This window comes from Euprymna scolopes, chromosome 29 (assembly GCF_053919585.1).
Source record: "Euprymna scolopes isolate OS-2025 chromosome 29, ASM5391958v1, whole genome shotgun sequence".
NCBI lineage: Eukaryota > Metazoa > Mollusca > Cephalopoda > Sepiida > Sepiolidae > Euprymna > Euprymna scolopes.
In genome coordinates, this window is record NC_136510.1 from 29242930 (window position 1) to 29257810 (window position 14881).

The 14881-nt window shown below is 32.4% G+C and overlaps 1 protein-coding gene across 50 annotated transcripts in view; it reads right to left on the minus strand.

Annotated features, from left to right (window-relative positions):
• LOC145252565 (rho GTPase-activating protein 190-like) overlaps nt 1-14881 on the minus strand; it is a 793870-nt gene that overhangs the window by 198898 nt on the left and 580091 nt on the right. For all 50 annotated transcript variants that reach the window (XM_080112152.1, XM_080112143.1, XM_080112148.1 and 47 more), the window contains exons 10-15: nt 13798-13950; nt 11190-11298; nt 7346-7469; nt 6426-6627; nt 4147-4311; nt 502-759 (exon numbers count right to left, since the gene is read on the minus strand). In XM_080112152.1, the coding sequence (XP_079968278.1) occupies nt 502-759; nt 4147-4311; nt 6426-6627; nt 7346-7469; nt 11190-11298; nt 13798-13950 (1011 nt within the window). The remainder of the gene's footprint in view (nt 1-501; nt 760-4146; nt 4312-6425; nt 6628-7345; nt 7470-11189; nt 11299-13797; nt 13951-14881) is intronic.

The window sequence follows — 14881 nt, forward strand, 5'->3', positions numbered from 1 at the left end:
AGGAGGAGAGTAAGAGGATAAAAATAAATAAAAGTAGCAGTAGTAGAAGAAGAAGCAATATAGGAGGAGAGTAAGAGGGTAAAAATAAATAAAAGTAGCAGAAGAAGAAGCAATATAGGAGGAGAGTAAGAGGGTAAAAATAAATAAAAGTAGCAGTAGCAGAAGAAGAAGCAATATAGGAGGAGAGTAAGAGGGTAAAAATAAATAAAAGTAGCAGTAGTAGCAGAATCAGCAACATAAAAAATAAGAGGATGACAAACAAAAAAATTAATAGTAGTAGCAACAAGAAAGTAAGAGGTTGATATAAATAAATAGTAGTAGTAGCAGAAGCAGCAGTATAAGAGAAGAGTAAAAGGATGAGATAAATAAAAAAAATAGTAGCAGCAGTAGAGTATGATGTTTAAATGAAAAAAATTGCAATAGTAATAGAAGCAGTGGTATAAGTTATTCAATGCTGAATCTCTTGATTCCCCACACTGCACTGATGCATGTAATTCTTACCTCATGGTGGAGAGGGAAGCTCGTCTTTGAACAGAATAAATCAGCACGTAACCATGGAAAAGTTCATCCTTCATGAGATTGGCACCGTGATACGATGTAAGAATGATTTCCACTCGTACGCGGACATCATCGAGAAATACTTCGATCATCCATTGGCCATTCTCTTCATTGATGACACGGAAGAAGTCTTGGTTTAGCAATGGTGCTAGAGCAAACTCAATGGAAAATTTATCGCCACACATCATGCAGACAGCAATCCTATAGGAAAACAAAGACAAAATCAGAGAAAAGAAATACTCAGAGCAAGAGAAAAAAAAGGAGAGTTTATATGTATATATTGATGATCGGATGATTCTAATACAATTACTGAATCTGTTCTAAATTTCCAATTTCTCCAGTACTGATTCTAATACAATTACTGAATCTGTTCTAAATTTCCAATTTCTCCAGTACTGATTCTAATACAATTACTGAATCTGTTCTAAATTTCCAATTTCTCCAGTACTGATTCTAATACAATTACTGAATCTGTTCTAAATTTCCAATTTCTCCAGTACTGATTCTAATACAATTACTGAATCTGTTCTAAATTTCCAATTTCTCCAGTACTGATTCTAATACAATTACTGAATCTGTTCTAAATTTCCAATTTCTCCAGTACTGATTCTAATACAATTACTGAATCTGTTCTAAATTTCCAATTTCTCCAGTACTGATTCTAATACAATTACTGAATCTGTTCTAAATTTCCAATTTCTCCGGTACTGATTCTAATGCAATTACTGAATCTGTTCTAAATTTCCAATTTCTCCAGTACTGATTCTAATACAATTACTGAATCTGTTCTAAATTTCCAATTTCTCCAGTACTGATTTACCCAAAATTTTGCGTTTTTTTAATTCCTGATTCAGATTAATCATCCCCAGACTAGTGTGTGTGTGTGTGTGTGTGTGTGTGTGTGTATACATTTCAAATATACTGCGACGGAGACTTCTTGAATCAGCGCTTATCGCAAATTCAAGCACAATTAAACAACGTGGAGGTTTCTATAGTGTATCTCCATTAATGAGTAAACTTCTATTAAAAGAATATAATTTAATTTTTGACCCAGGTTAATTCTCACCTCCTTTAATAACTGATACATATAATCAGTCAATAAATTACATAACACAAATACACTAATTTCATTTAAGTTACATACCTATATTTGAATCATAACGGACATAGTTGTTCCAAAAACAATATGAATTGCATCATATCTTTTTAAATATATTAACGGCTATATGACATTATAAAAAAATATATATACTCACAATAAAATTATTTAATGAGGGGTCAATTTGTTGCTTGTTGCATGAGGTGGCATTATTTGTAAGGAACCGTGCAGGTATTTTTCTTCTCCCTCTAGAGTACACCTTTTGAGGAGTTGGATTTCTTTTGCATAAAAATGACTATGCTTAACTCTGCCCTTGTGAGGGGTAGAAAACAAATTAAACAATGTCTAATTGCTTAAAAGTAAAATGTATTCTATTTAACACATGACTAACACAGAATCTTCACCATATAAGCTAAAGTGATTTTTTCCCCTATTTCATTGATGATTATAGCTTTTTATCAAAAAGATGCATACGTGAATGTGTTGGCAGTGATTTTGACCAATTCTTGAAGTGCGTTTTTGGAAAATGTGTGTTCATTTCATTCGCTTTCAATAATTTTTTTATGGCTAAACAACTTCCAACAGTCATCCATATTGGAAATCAGAGAAACTTTAACTCTCACGCTCATGTGGACTACCACCTATCTTAAGATGACTGATGAGTACTAGTCCACTGCGGAGAATATTTGTCCTGCCTGCAAGCGATCGTTATTTCCATGGCAAGTGCTCGTCTGAGCTCCAATCTCTGCCCCCTTTCACGAAAAACACCCGTCTAGCTGAAACTGTCATTAATTTTCCCCACTCTTTATCTGTGCCTAAATCTGAACATAGATTCCATAAGCAGAGCTACTTTCTTAGAAGTGCACGACTGTGAGACTCTCTTCCGTTTACCTGTTTCCCACCTGACTACAACTTGGATGTCTTCAAGTCCAACATAAACAATTTCCTGACAAACCGCCCCCCCTTAAGTAAGACACTATCAAATCTCCAATACTAATGATTACTACGATATTATCCCATTGATTACTGTACCCACACTAACCCTTATCCCCAAGTGGTTTCCGGGCCTTGATAAATGGTGACTTCCATGTAAAAAAAAAAAAAAATCAACTCATCATTGATCAACACCCATCACTTGATCCCTTGGTGCCTAAAGCCTATCAACCTGAACAATCCGCACCTTCTCACTGATGCTAGACAGGATGTTGCCATAAAAACTATCAGCTATGTATGCTATATCCTACATAGATGTGAACTAATGGTCCAACGACAGAAGTCAAGAAGCTTCTTCAGCCATGTCGAACTCATAGCAACATCTCAGGAAGTGACCAGACAGTTGTGGATCAGACGACTAGAGAAGGACCTCTTCCTCTTCCACTGACATGAGAATCTTCCATTCTAATGCCCTCCCCCTTGATTCAGAAGCACCCAGGCTCCAGTGGAAAACACTCAACCACCTGCAAACAGGAATGGAATAAACAAAAGTAGCTATGATTAGATGAGGTTACAAAACTAACCAGACAAATATTGAAAACAGGATCATACAATGCAACACCGCCTTGTCAACCCTCTACTGCCCAACTAGTGCAGCTTGAAGGATCTTACAGAATACAAAAATAATGCAAAGAAATGATTTAAAAAAAAAAGAAAAGAAAGAAGAAAAAAAAGAGGGGGGGGGACTGTCGTATGACTACATTACTTCAGAAATATGCAAAAACGAAAATAGGTTGGTCATCACCAACTGCAGTCTTAAGTTGACAACCTGTATTACATTTTATTTCACCAAGAAATAAAAAGATGAAATGTATTTTCATGTCATTAATCCAAGTGAGGGATAAGGAATGAGAAAGTGTTGCAAAGCCTCTTTCAAAGAAGGTGGGCTCCCTCTACGGTACTAGAAAATTACTCGCCCCTGAGAGTATCCTGTTTCTCTACAAAGCCACCATTCACCTATGCATGGACTATTGTTGCCACATCAGGGCTGATGCATCTACCATTAGTCGACGGGTCCAAAAAAAGAATCTCCCATCTAATAGACTCCACACTATCAGTCAAACTCCAATCCTGTCCCATCAACATTATATTGCATCTCTGTGTCTGTTTAACAGGTACTTTAATGGAATGTGCTCTGATGAACTCATTGCACTCGTACCCCCTCAACATGCATACATTTGACAAACCTATCTAGCAGAAATAAAACCCCCTCAATGCAGAGGTCCTTAGATGCCAGAAAACCTATTCTAACAGCTTCTTCTCTCGGATCACGAGACTTTGGAATTCCCTTTCTATTTCCTGCTTTCCTGATTGTATTAATCTGCAAAAGTTTGGATGTAATGTGAACAGACATCTCACTGCTCAACTCCCCACAGTTGATCCTAAATACTAGCCCTTTATATTTAAGAAGCAATATGTCTTATTTGGGGTACAAAAAAGTAACGCAAAAGAAAGAAGCAGGGGGAGAGGAAAAATTTTTTTTTTAAAAAGCTTACTTCAAGTCTGGCTCCAGATAATCTGCGCAGTGCCAACTCGATAACAGTCCAGATGCAACAGGGCGAATTATGCTTTGTAAAGCTTTCTCGATTTGAACCTGGCTGATTTTTCTGCTTTCACTGGCATCTAGTTCATGTGGAATGTAATAGAATTTGCACTGCAGTCTGAAAAACATAAGTAAAACAAACATTTAATCTATATAATAAGCCATCTCATGTTCATATGTCTGTTAGCAACTTTTGACACACATTTTAAAAAAACAAGATCATCCAATCAATAAAAACGTCAATTAGTGATTAATCTGATGTCAAGGTAAAAACTTGACCTTATTTAGAATTAAATCTATTTAAAAAAAAATAAATAAATTGCAGAAAAATCCTTATGATGTTCGTACCCATCACCAAACAAAGATGTCATGTTCCAAAAATCACATAAATTCATCATGTAGTATTTTTAAACTAAGAAAATCAACGTTTACAACTTTTTAGCAATTAATGTGAAATCATTAGCATTACAAGGCTGAACTTGCAAGTTTGAATTACTGTGGACTTATCTGCCCGTTTTTTAAGATGACAGTGTGAGACGTTTTTTGCTTCTTCATAAACTTTGATTTTCTTAGTTAAAAATAAACCTACTTGATCAATTTATGTGATTTTTGGAATATGACATCTTTGTTCCATGACAGATTATACATTATAAAGATTTTTCAAGATTCTTTTGTATTTTTGTTTTAGATTTAATTCTAAATAAGCACCAGGAACTTTTCCGACTGTATTCATTTTAAATTACTTTTGAGAATATTATTAAAAAGATTCACATCTGTGCTGATAATACCACCTTCTATTCTGGTATTGCTTCTCACCCATCTCTCTTAGATCAGTTGAAATATGCAGCTAATCACCAAGTTGACCTGGGTTCAGTTAAAGATTGGCGTTCAAAATGTCTTATTTTGTTTAATCCTGTTAAGACTCAGCTCATGGCTTTCAATTGTAGATGTGTCCCTTTCCTACGGGCAGTTCTGATAGATGCCTCTGCTCTTGAGGAGGAATTGATTCTGAAACTTCTTGGTCTTTCTTTCTCATCAAGTCTTTCTTGGAGTCCATATATTAGATCCATTGCTCTTTCTGTTTCTTGTAAAGTATGTTCTCTATATCGTTCTCAACACGTTCTCACACCTGACGCTATTCTCTACAAAACTATCAGACCATCTATGGAATATTGTTGGTAAGATTCTGTCCTATTTTAAGGTTCTTGATAACATAGAAAAACGTTTATGTAATTTGATTGCCCCCCCCCCTCATCCTTTCTTTCTCTCTGCAACCTCTCTCTCACAGACATGATGTTGCTAGTTTCAATCTTTTCTATAAATACTATTTTAGCATGTGTTCTTTAGAATTGCCAGTCTATTCCTGGCTTGATTTGTTCCAGATAATTTGACTCTTTAGTTTAACCCTTTATGATCTAGTTGAACTAATTTGCTCAGTCATAAATAAATGAATATAACAGCATAAATAAAGTGGGAACTGATTCAAATACGCCTTAGTCCAGTATCTGAGTAGATGCCAGATATCTCCAGATTGCAACTGTCCACCGCTTGCATTCAGTATGCCACGATCTGTCTCAGAGAGTTGAAGATTTCATTTGTCATAAACATACTTTTTTCAAGCACTATGAATAATAATCAAGGTAAGTTTATGAAACGCAAATATTCCCAATGGTAGTTTAACTATTGAACTTCATAATTTTTCCAGTTTGACGACAATCATAGTATCATTAATGCCAAGAATCAGAGTTCAATAGAAACGTTGTTTTAATTTGAATAAAATATGCATCAAGTGCGCTTGAAACCAAATCACAACGTAATATTAGGAAAATAAACAAATATTTTACTCGTTTAAAATTTCAAACAAGTAAAATATTTGTTTATTGTCCTTACAAGAAATATTTTTTTATCATCTACATCATAATTCAGGTGATAAAGGGCTAATGGTCTCCATCAATTCACTGTTCCGATCATCATTGTAATACAGCATCCTATTCTCGTAGTTGATTTCCAAGAACTGCAGGAATATGGAACTCTTTTTTTGCTGACTGTTTTCCTTCCTTGTTCGTCTTGGTGATAATCATCTTTTTAGTTCCTTCACTTAAGTGGCTTCATGCCTTGCTTGGAGCAATTTCCATTAAATAAATTAAAAAAAAGCTTATGTTAAAACTCACTGTACTCAAATCTTGGTAATAAGAGTCAATAAAAGATGTTAGAATGTTGGAAAGCACTTACTTTGTAGCTAACTGCCGTCCCTGTTCCCTCAATTGCTCTACGTCCCGATCACTAATCATAGAGTTGTGTATTTGGATTATCACAAAACGCAACCTGTCCAGCACTTGGGCATCATCAAAACCCAAGTCTGACAGCCAAGTCTGTTCCAAACTGTATCGCACATATTCAAATGTATGAACAGAATTATACACACAGACACAGCCTGAAAAAAAAAAAAAGGTAAAAAACATTTATAATGCTATATTCTTTCTTACATAAAAATAAATGTTTATTATTATGTATATATATAGTCTTATTTGTAATATTCCACATTTTATTGGATTTATATAATTGAGAATTCAGTAATCGTTCATATACCAACAAGTTTGAAGCCAAAAAGAGATGACAAACTGTAAGCTACAAAATTATCATATTTCATAATTGAGCATTCATATATTGTTTTAACAAAAACCAAGACATCAAATAATGGATTGCTAGCAACAAATAGTGTATGCTTCACTTGTCCTACAGTTAATTTTGATTTCTTTTGTCTTTTATATTAATTAATATAATATATATATATATATATATATATATATATATATATATAAATAAAAAACGTGAGTGCATAGTGAATGAGGCATAAAAAAATGACTAAGTTCGGCATCCCCCCCCCTCATTTAATCCCCAAAAGCCCCTAGGGGATGTCAAATCCTGGTGAAAATTAACAAATGGTGCAGTTTTTGGCCTTAACATATGTACATTTGAGTTCTGCACCATGCAACAAAAAGAAATGACAACATCCATCATTTGCCCCCCCCCCCACCATCGTACCCCACCCCATTTAGCCCAAAAAACCCAAGTAATATCAGTGTTTGGTGCATTTTAGGTCAGGAAGCTGGTAACACCAGAAAATCAAGTATCGAATGGTTGTTACTTACCATGAGGTTTAAATGTTGGAGTCACAAACGCGTGTTGTTCTTGACTGACATCGCCATCAATTGGACGATAATCAAGACTAAACATTATATTTTGACAGCTATATTCATCTTCCACACACATGTCCTAGAAAAGACAAGAAAACAACATAAGCTTACAATGATGTCACACATGAGATCAATTACATAAATTCCAGCATAAATATTTACAAGAAATATACTTTTATTATTAAATATTACATGCATAAAATAATATTTAATAATAAAAATAAATAAATACGTCCCATAAAAAAAATAAAGGTGACTCATTAATATATTTTATATATATATATATATATATATATATATATATATATATATATATATATATATACACACACACATACACACTTTAGAATAAAATTATCCAATTATCAGCTGGTATAGAAACCTGTGATCATAAAATTTATAAAATATTACTGCCAGTAATATTCTATAAGTATTATCCCATCTAAATAAGAATTGCTCGATATGGATATAAACTTTTATATCTTTTTCCTTAACTTCCCTTACTCTATGACTTTTAACGACTCATTCAACTTTTAATATTTTTTTTTAATAATGATTTTCTATGTCTCATTGATATAGGGTGTATACCATTATAGCTATTTGCTAATATTATCTCCTCTGAAGACATGGTAGATCTCGAAACCCTATAGGATAAGGAGTATAAATATTTCTAATATATTCTTTGCCTTACATAGAATAATAAAAATCTTTGATATGAAACTCAAACATTTTACGTCATAAATTTTTTAAATTCATTGAATCACAAAAATTTGATTATATATATATAATCAAATTTTTGTGATTTAATGAATCTAAAAAAAGCTATAAGCTCTTGTTATTCATATATATATATATATATATATATATATATATATATATATGTATTTTGAGAAAAATAGAAAAACAGAATGAAATTTTTAAAATAATCAACGTTTCGTCCTTATTTCAGAGGACATCTTCAGGATAAAAAAGGCAAGAAAAGAAAAAGTCATAGATCATATGAAAAAGAGAATAGTTTTTGAATCCTACCCATGTCGGGAAGGATACATGTGTACATATGGGAAGGTTAGGTTGTTCAATGTCTATATATACACTTTTAAAAATGCATTAAGTAAATATGTACATTTTTTTTTTTTTTTTTGTAAACTTATTCATTTTGTTGAAATATTTAAGGAAAAACGGTTAGCCAGGATCTATTTTGATATTTTGTTCTCTGCTTATTATTTTCCCTATGCTAGGGGCTAACTGGTAGAAGCCTTTTCTTTGCGTAATAGTATTAGTATTTAATATTAGTGCTGATTCTAAAAGTCTTCTTTTAGCTCTATCTATCACGTATTTAATAATTCTCGCATGATCTAAATTAAACGAGTGATCGTGTTCTGCACAATGGCAAAAGAGTGCATTTAGGGTGTTACCATTCCTGTTATCTCTTCTGTGTTCGTAAAGTCTTAATTTCAAATTTCGCTGTGTTTCACCTATGTACGCTTGTTGACAGTTGTTACATGGGATGGAATATATACCGGCGTCGGATGTGAGGGTTTTGGGAGAGTGCACGGTAGTTTTTAATGTCTGTTTTATTGTTGAGGAAGTTGTTTGTATCAAGTGAAATATATATATATATATATATATGTGTGTGTATATATACAAATTTTCAATTTGAAAACAGATTTATCACCCTTATCAATAGAAATATACTGCTAGATTCACTGTCTTTACTTGACGATATGAACTCATCTATTATATGTCTATACTTAGGTTTCCATAAGATCACCAGAGGAAAATGAAATTGAGCCTGGCTAGTACATTTTGGAATATCAGGTGCTCTACCAATCAGCAACAATAACAGACAGGCCCTGTGCTGAAAAATGTTATTAGAGGATTGAAAATGATAAAAAAAAAAAAAAAAAAAAAAAAAAAAAAAAAAAAAAAAAAAAAAAAAATCATGCTGACGATTTAGCAATATGTTTAAATATGGAAGTTAAGAATTATAATCATCATCTAGGGTTTGCTGAATAAAAGATGCCGATTATGAACCTCTATGGTTCTTCGGATTTCATAAAGAGACCACGCTACTCCTGCAGTTTATAGATCATGCTGAAATAATAAATGTACAAATGTACTTTCTAACTTCCGGTATAGCACTATCAGAAGCGATGACAAAGCAAATCAGTTCCTTCACTTTTATTGTTCTTCAGTATTTCTATTGTGAAGCGACTTATTGAAATAAAATATAAGAAAAGGACATTATCGAAAAGTATACAATAAAAATTAACAAGATTATACAGCTAAAAATAACACTATTAGTCTTTATTAAATAGTTCATTACTTAAAAAGATTTACGAAAGTGTTTTCAACAAGTCTTAAAAAAAAATGTGTTCTTAACAATTCTTGAAAATAAGAGAATTATTGAAATTAGTTTTATTTAATTAAAGTAAGACCGAAAAATTTATTTCATTGATCATTAAAAAAAAAAAAAAACAGTCTGAAAAAAAAAAAAAAAAAAAAAAAAAAAAAGAGACATGCACAGGGGAGATATAGGCGGGAAAGAAAAAAGTGAAGGAACTGATTTGCCTTGTCACTGCTTCTGGTAGCTTTATGCCAGAAGTTAGGACATGTTAGCTGAATATAAACTAATAATTTTATTTAGAAACTCATCCTTAACATAGGGAGAGAGAAGGTTTTCTTAATTATTGTACTTTCACCTAACAATTTAAAAGAGAAAAGATACTGTCAAAATTGAATTTAACATGAAAATCCTATAAAAAAAAAAGAAAAAAAAAAAAGAGCGCAGTTCATAAACTGCAGTAGTGCCAAGATCACTTGCAAAGTTATAGGATTGATTTTAGTCTAGTAAACCAACTATTCCTTATTTGGTCCCTGAATCAGTTAACACGAAATAGCAACTATCCATTTGGAATTTTTGCAACAAAAAACTTTGAAATCAGATAAGGTCTATCTCTTTAGGTGATTATCCGTCACTTGAGAAGTGGAGGATGTGAGGGTATCCGATACTGGTACATGACATCAATGGAAATTTTAATCTACCTTTTGGAGAGCCCCCCTCCCCCTCAGCACCAAGTTATAATCCTTACAAGACTCAGAAAAAGATATACTAAAAGGAAATACATTCTCTGTCAGTGTTTCTGTTCTGTGGAATGTGGTGACAATGCCTACCATATTCAAGTTTTTTTTTTCTTTTTTCTTAGAAAAAAAAAAAAAAAAAAAAATGGAAATTGCTCCAGCAGACAATGGATGAAACCACTTGATGTAAGGAGCTTTTTAAAAAAAAAAATAAATAAATAAATAAAAAGAAAAAATAAAATAAAATAATGCTAATTCACATTCCAAAAAACTAGCCTAGACTTGGGGTTAGTCATAGGCTTAAGTTAGAATATGTTTTGTAAAGAAAAATTAATAAGAAAACAGCGTTTATGAAAAATGAAATTGAAATATATTAGAAACTAAACATCACATTGGTGTATCCAATATAGAATATTGCTGAAGAAACTTTATACAACACCACCAGAGGAATTCTTGACAGTAACTAATGAAATTTAAAAATCAGAACACAACTAATAATAAAAACAAAAATCAGAAATCTGCTAAATTCGGATAAGAAAATTAATATCTGCAAAATAATCAATAAAAATCCAAAAAATATTTACAAAATAATTTTAGAAAGAAATCAGCAAAAATTTGAAAATTATTAGATTGATTAATTCATACTGTTACTACTTAGAAAAACAGAACTAATCAACAAAATTTGGCAGATGATAAAAAACAGGAGAAAATCATTTACTCTAATTTCCAGGTTGACCTCCGAGGCCAGTCCATCTTTGCCCAGTAGCACCAGGTTAAAAGGCTGCTCAGCACCATTCTGGGCCTGTGAACTCTCGAAAGCATCAGGTCTGAAACAAGAAATGGAAACAGTAAAGTGATTTTTAAAGACTTGTAGGTTTATAATACAACGTAACAATGAAAAAATGGCTGTTAATTCATGAGAGGTCTGGGAGCTTGTCCAGAACTACCCCCACACCTATGAAATAACAACAATAAAGAAAAATCTGTACGATGTACGTACCTGTAACAAAAAGAAAATATTGTACCCCAAAACTAAATAGTTTTGTTTTTATAAAGAAAATCATTTTAAAGTGAATTTGAGTTTTTCCAATGCCCCCCCCCTCCATCCTGTTTAGAATGGCTTTGTAAAATCTTCCAAGTTTAAATTATTTGGAATTATCTCCCTTGTTCCTTCGGACTGTTTTCTAGATAGCATTACAAGATTGCTGCTTGTAGTTTAGTCATAAAATTTAATTTTCTTGTTTAAAAATAAAACTACTTTATCAATCTATGTGATTTTTGGTGTATAATATTTTCTTTGTTACAGGTACAGAGTACATATATCATATGAATTTTTCTTTATTTTTGTTTTTTTAATGAGGAGGATTCTGGACATTCACAAAGGTCTATTACAACAATACAGCGAAAACACATCATAAAAGCACCAGATTAAAATACAGGCCAGTTTGAATTGCAACCAAAGACTAGAATATCCTCGTTATTTTGTTGTCTATAAATATAAAAGCGAAAATGTATGTATGTGTGTTCGCTTTTTCTGTATGTCTAAAAAAGGCTTTTTTCAGAGAAGCGGTCGGTCGGTTCTCAACTTCTTAAAACTTTTTATATCACATACAAATCGTAATATCTCACAGTTAACAACGAAGCTCGCCTGTCTATTTAATTTGCTCGACTTCGGGAAGATAAATATTCAACATTTGTCGCTCGCTGCATGTGGGTTACTCTTTTTCCTATAACATCTTGGGAAAATAAAAATAAAAAAAGGTATTCCCGCAGTAAATGAAATACTATCCCACAGTCAAACCCGACCTCATTAAGTCATTAAAACGTGCACCTGCCAAATCCAAGTAATTAAATAAATTCAAACATGTTTCCGTTAGGATCCCGCGGTGGCCCAATGGTTAAAACCGTCGCACTCTTTTTTTCACACTTTAATTTACAACTTTGCCTCAACGGTTCGGGTTCAATCCTCATACTTACCTACCAAAACATTTTTAACCCGGGCAACGCCGGGTACCCCTCGCTAGTCTCTAATAAAACTAAAATAAATGAAAATATAAGATTTGTTCATTTTCAGATTTAATTGGAATTTTTTAACAAAGTATCTAGAGTCCTTTTTTATTTGAGTTGTTATTTTAAATATTTAAATTCAATGGAGAGGAAGGAGGTCTTTTTAAATTTTGACCATCTTATATTGTTAATATGTAGTATCAGGTTGTTGCATAAGTTCCCGGCGTTTGATAAATTTTTGTTCTAAACCATGTTTTGATATTTGGCAAAGGGTTATATATCATTAGAAAGCACGTATTCTGTTCTACAAGGAAATGGTCATCGTTTTTTGCTCATACAATTTTTTTCTCGTTTTTCAGAACCGTTAAATGGATTGTCAAGTAGAAAAAAAAAAAAAAAAAAAAATCACATTTTTGACACCTTCTTTTCACCTTTAATAGAGGTCAAAAAGCGAATGAAGTGACCAAGAATATTTGTCACGTATATGGAGAAAACGCTATAGCTGAGAGAACTGTCTGAAATTGATTTACCAGATTCAAACAGTAATTTTAACCTCAATGACACTCCTCATTCCAGAAGACCAATTAAGATAGACGAAGACCAACTCAGGGTTCTTTTGAAGGAAGATGGCCATCAGACATGTAGATAATTGGGTGAAAAGATGAAGTGTGATTTTGTGATAATTTCATGCCACTTTGAGTTGATGGGATTCACACAAAAACTTGAATCTTGGGTCCCACACAAACTTACTTTTACTGTTAAAATTCTTTTATTTTCTAAAAAAAAAACTGCAGGAACTTATGCAACCGTATCTAATTTCAGTATTTACTTCAAGTGTCCAATATGAAAGTATATATAGCAATGAAACTACACAAAATTTTCTACATTTCAATCTTGTGAGGATTAATAAAGCTATTGCATGTTGAAAAAAATTACCCTTTCCCTTTAAAAAAGAACAAAGAAAAAAAAATGAATGTGTGTTAAATGCTGGATCATTGGCTGCAGGAATAACAAAGAATATCATGTGAATATATGAAAATCGAGCAGTGATATTGATTCTATGCAATAGCCTAATAAATCCTTGTGAGGTTGAAATGCAGAAAATTCTGTGTAGCTTAATATGCCATATATTTTTTTCATAACTTTTTATATATATATATATATATATATATATATATATATATATATATATATATATTCAGAATATCAATTCTGATGAGATTAACAAAATCCAGTACGAATTCCTTCCAAGTAACGGGAGGACTAGCTGTATATGAAAGTTTCTATCAAAAAGGTGAAATACGAAAAGGAATCCATACCTTGTTGGCCTATATGCAAGAACTTTGTGTGCGATTGCTTCCACACAATTCTCTCTGAAATAACACCTTTCCTTTGAAGGGCATTGAATAAAGCCCAAGTGGTTTAAGATCATAACTTTACGATCCTCCTCCAGACGATCCAGCAGTTGATACCTGGAGAAGACAAAGACACAAATGAAAAATTAGCAATTACAAATTAATCCATTTGTTAACTCAAAGACCAAATAAATAAATACAACCATTTCAGCTAGCTTGCATAATATTTACACACATTCACATATATATATATATATATATATATATATATATATATATAAAAGTGAAAGTGTCTGTGAGTCTGTGTGTGTACATTTCCCTACGCAATAACTGTCAATTTTACAGACTCGAAATTTGATATATAGGGTACTGAGATTTCGGAAAATCGATGTGATCGGTTTTCGGCCAGAAATTTGTCGATTAAGGGGTCAAAGTTCAACGATTTGACCTTTGAGAACTCTACCAAACTCCTGACAATTTTCGGTCTAAACACTTGAAATTTTAGATATAGGTTCATTGGACATGGATCTAACTTAATAACTTGATTTAAGCCCAAAACAATACATTTTAAGGGGTCATAATAGGGGTCAAATTTAAAACAATTGACCACTTTTTTTTTTTTTTTGCTCAACATACATCTACAAATACTCGGGCAACGCCGGGCACCCATGCTAATATATCTATAAAAGTGAACGTGTCTGTGTGCCTGTGTACATGTCCCTACGCAATAACTCCAATTTTAAGTCTACAGACTCGAAATTTGATATACAGGGTACTGAGACTTGGGAAAATCTTTGATGGGTTTTTGGCCAGAAATTTGGCTGCTAAGGGGTCAGCAAGATGTATATATATATATATATATATATATATATATATATATATATATATATATATACATACATACACTAACAGTTCAGACAAGCTTTGTTCGGGCCCTATGTACTGTTCATAACTTGCCCTCCATATGAATACACTTTATGTAAGATTTCAAATGTTTAGACCAAAATTTGTCTGAGTAATTTCATAGAGACCGCAGAGGTCATTTTTT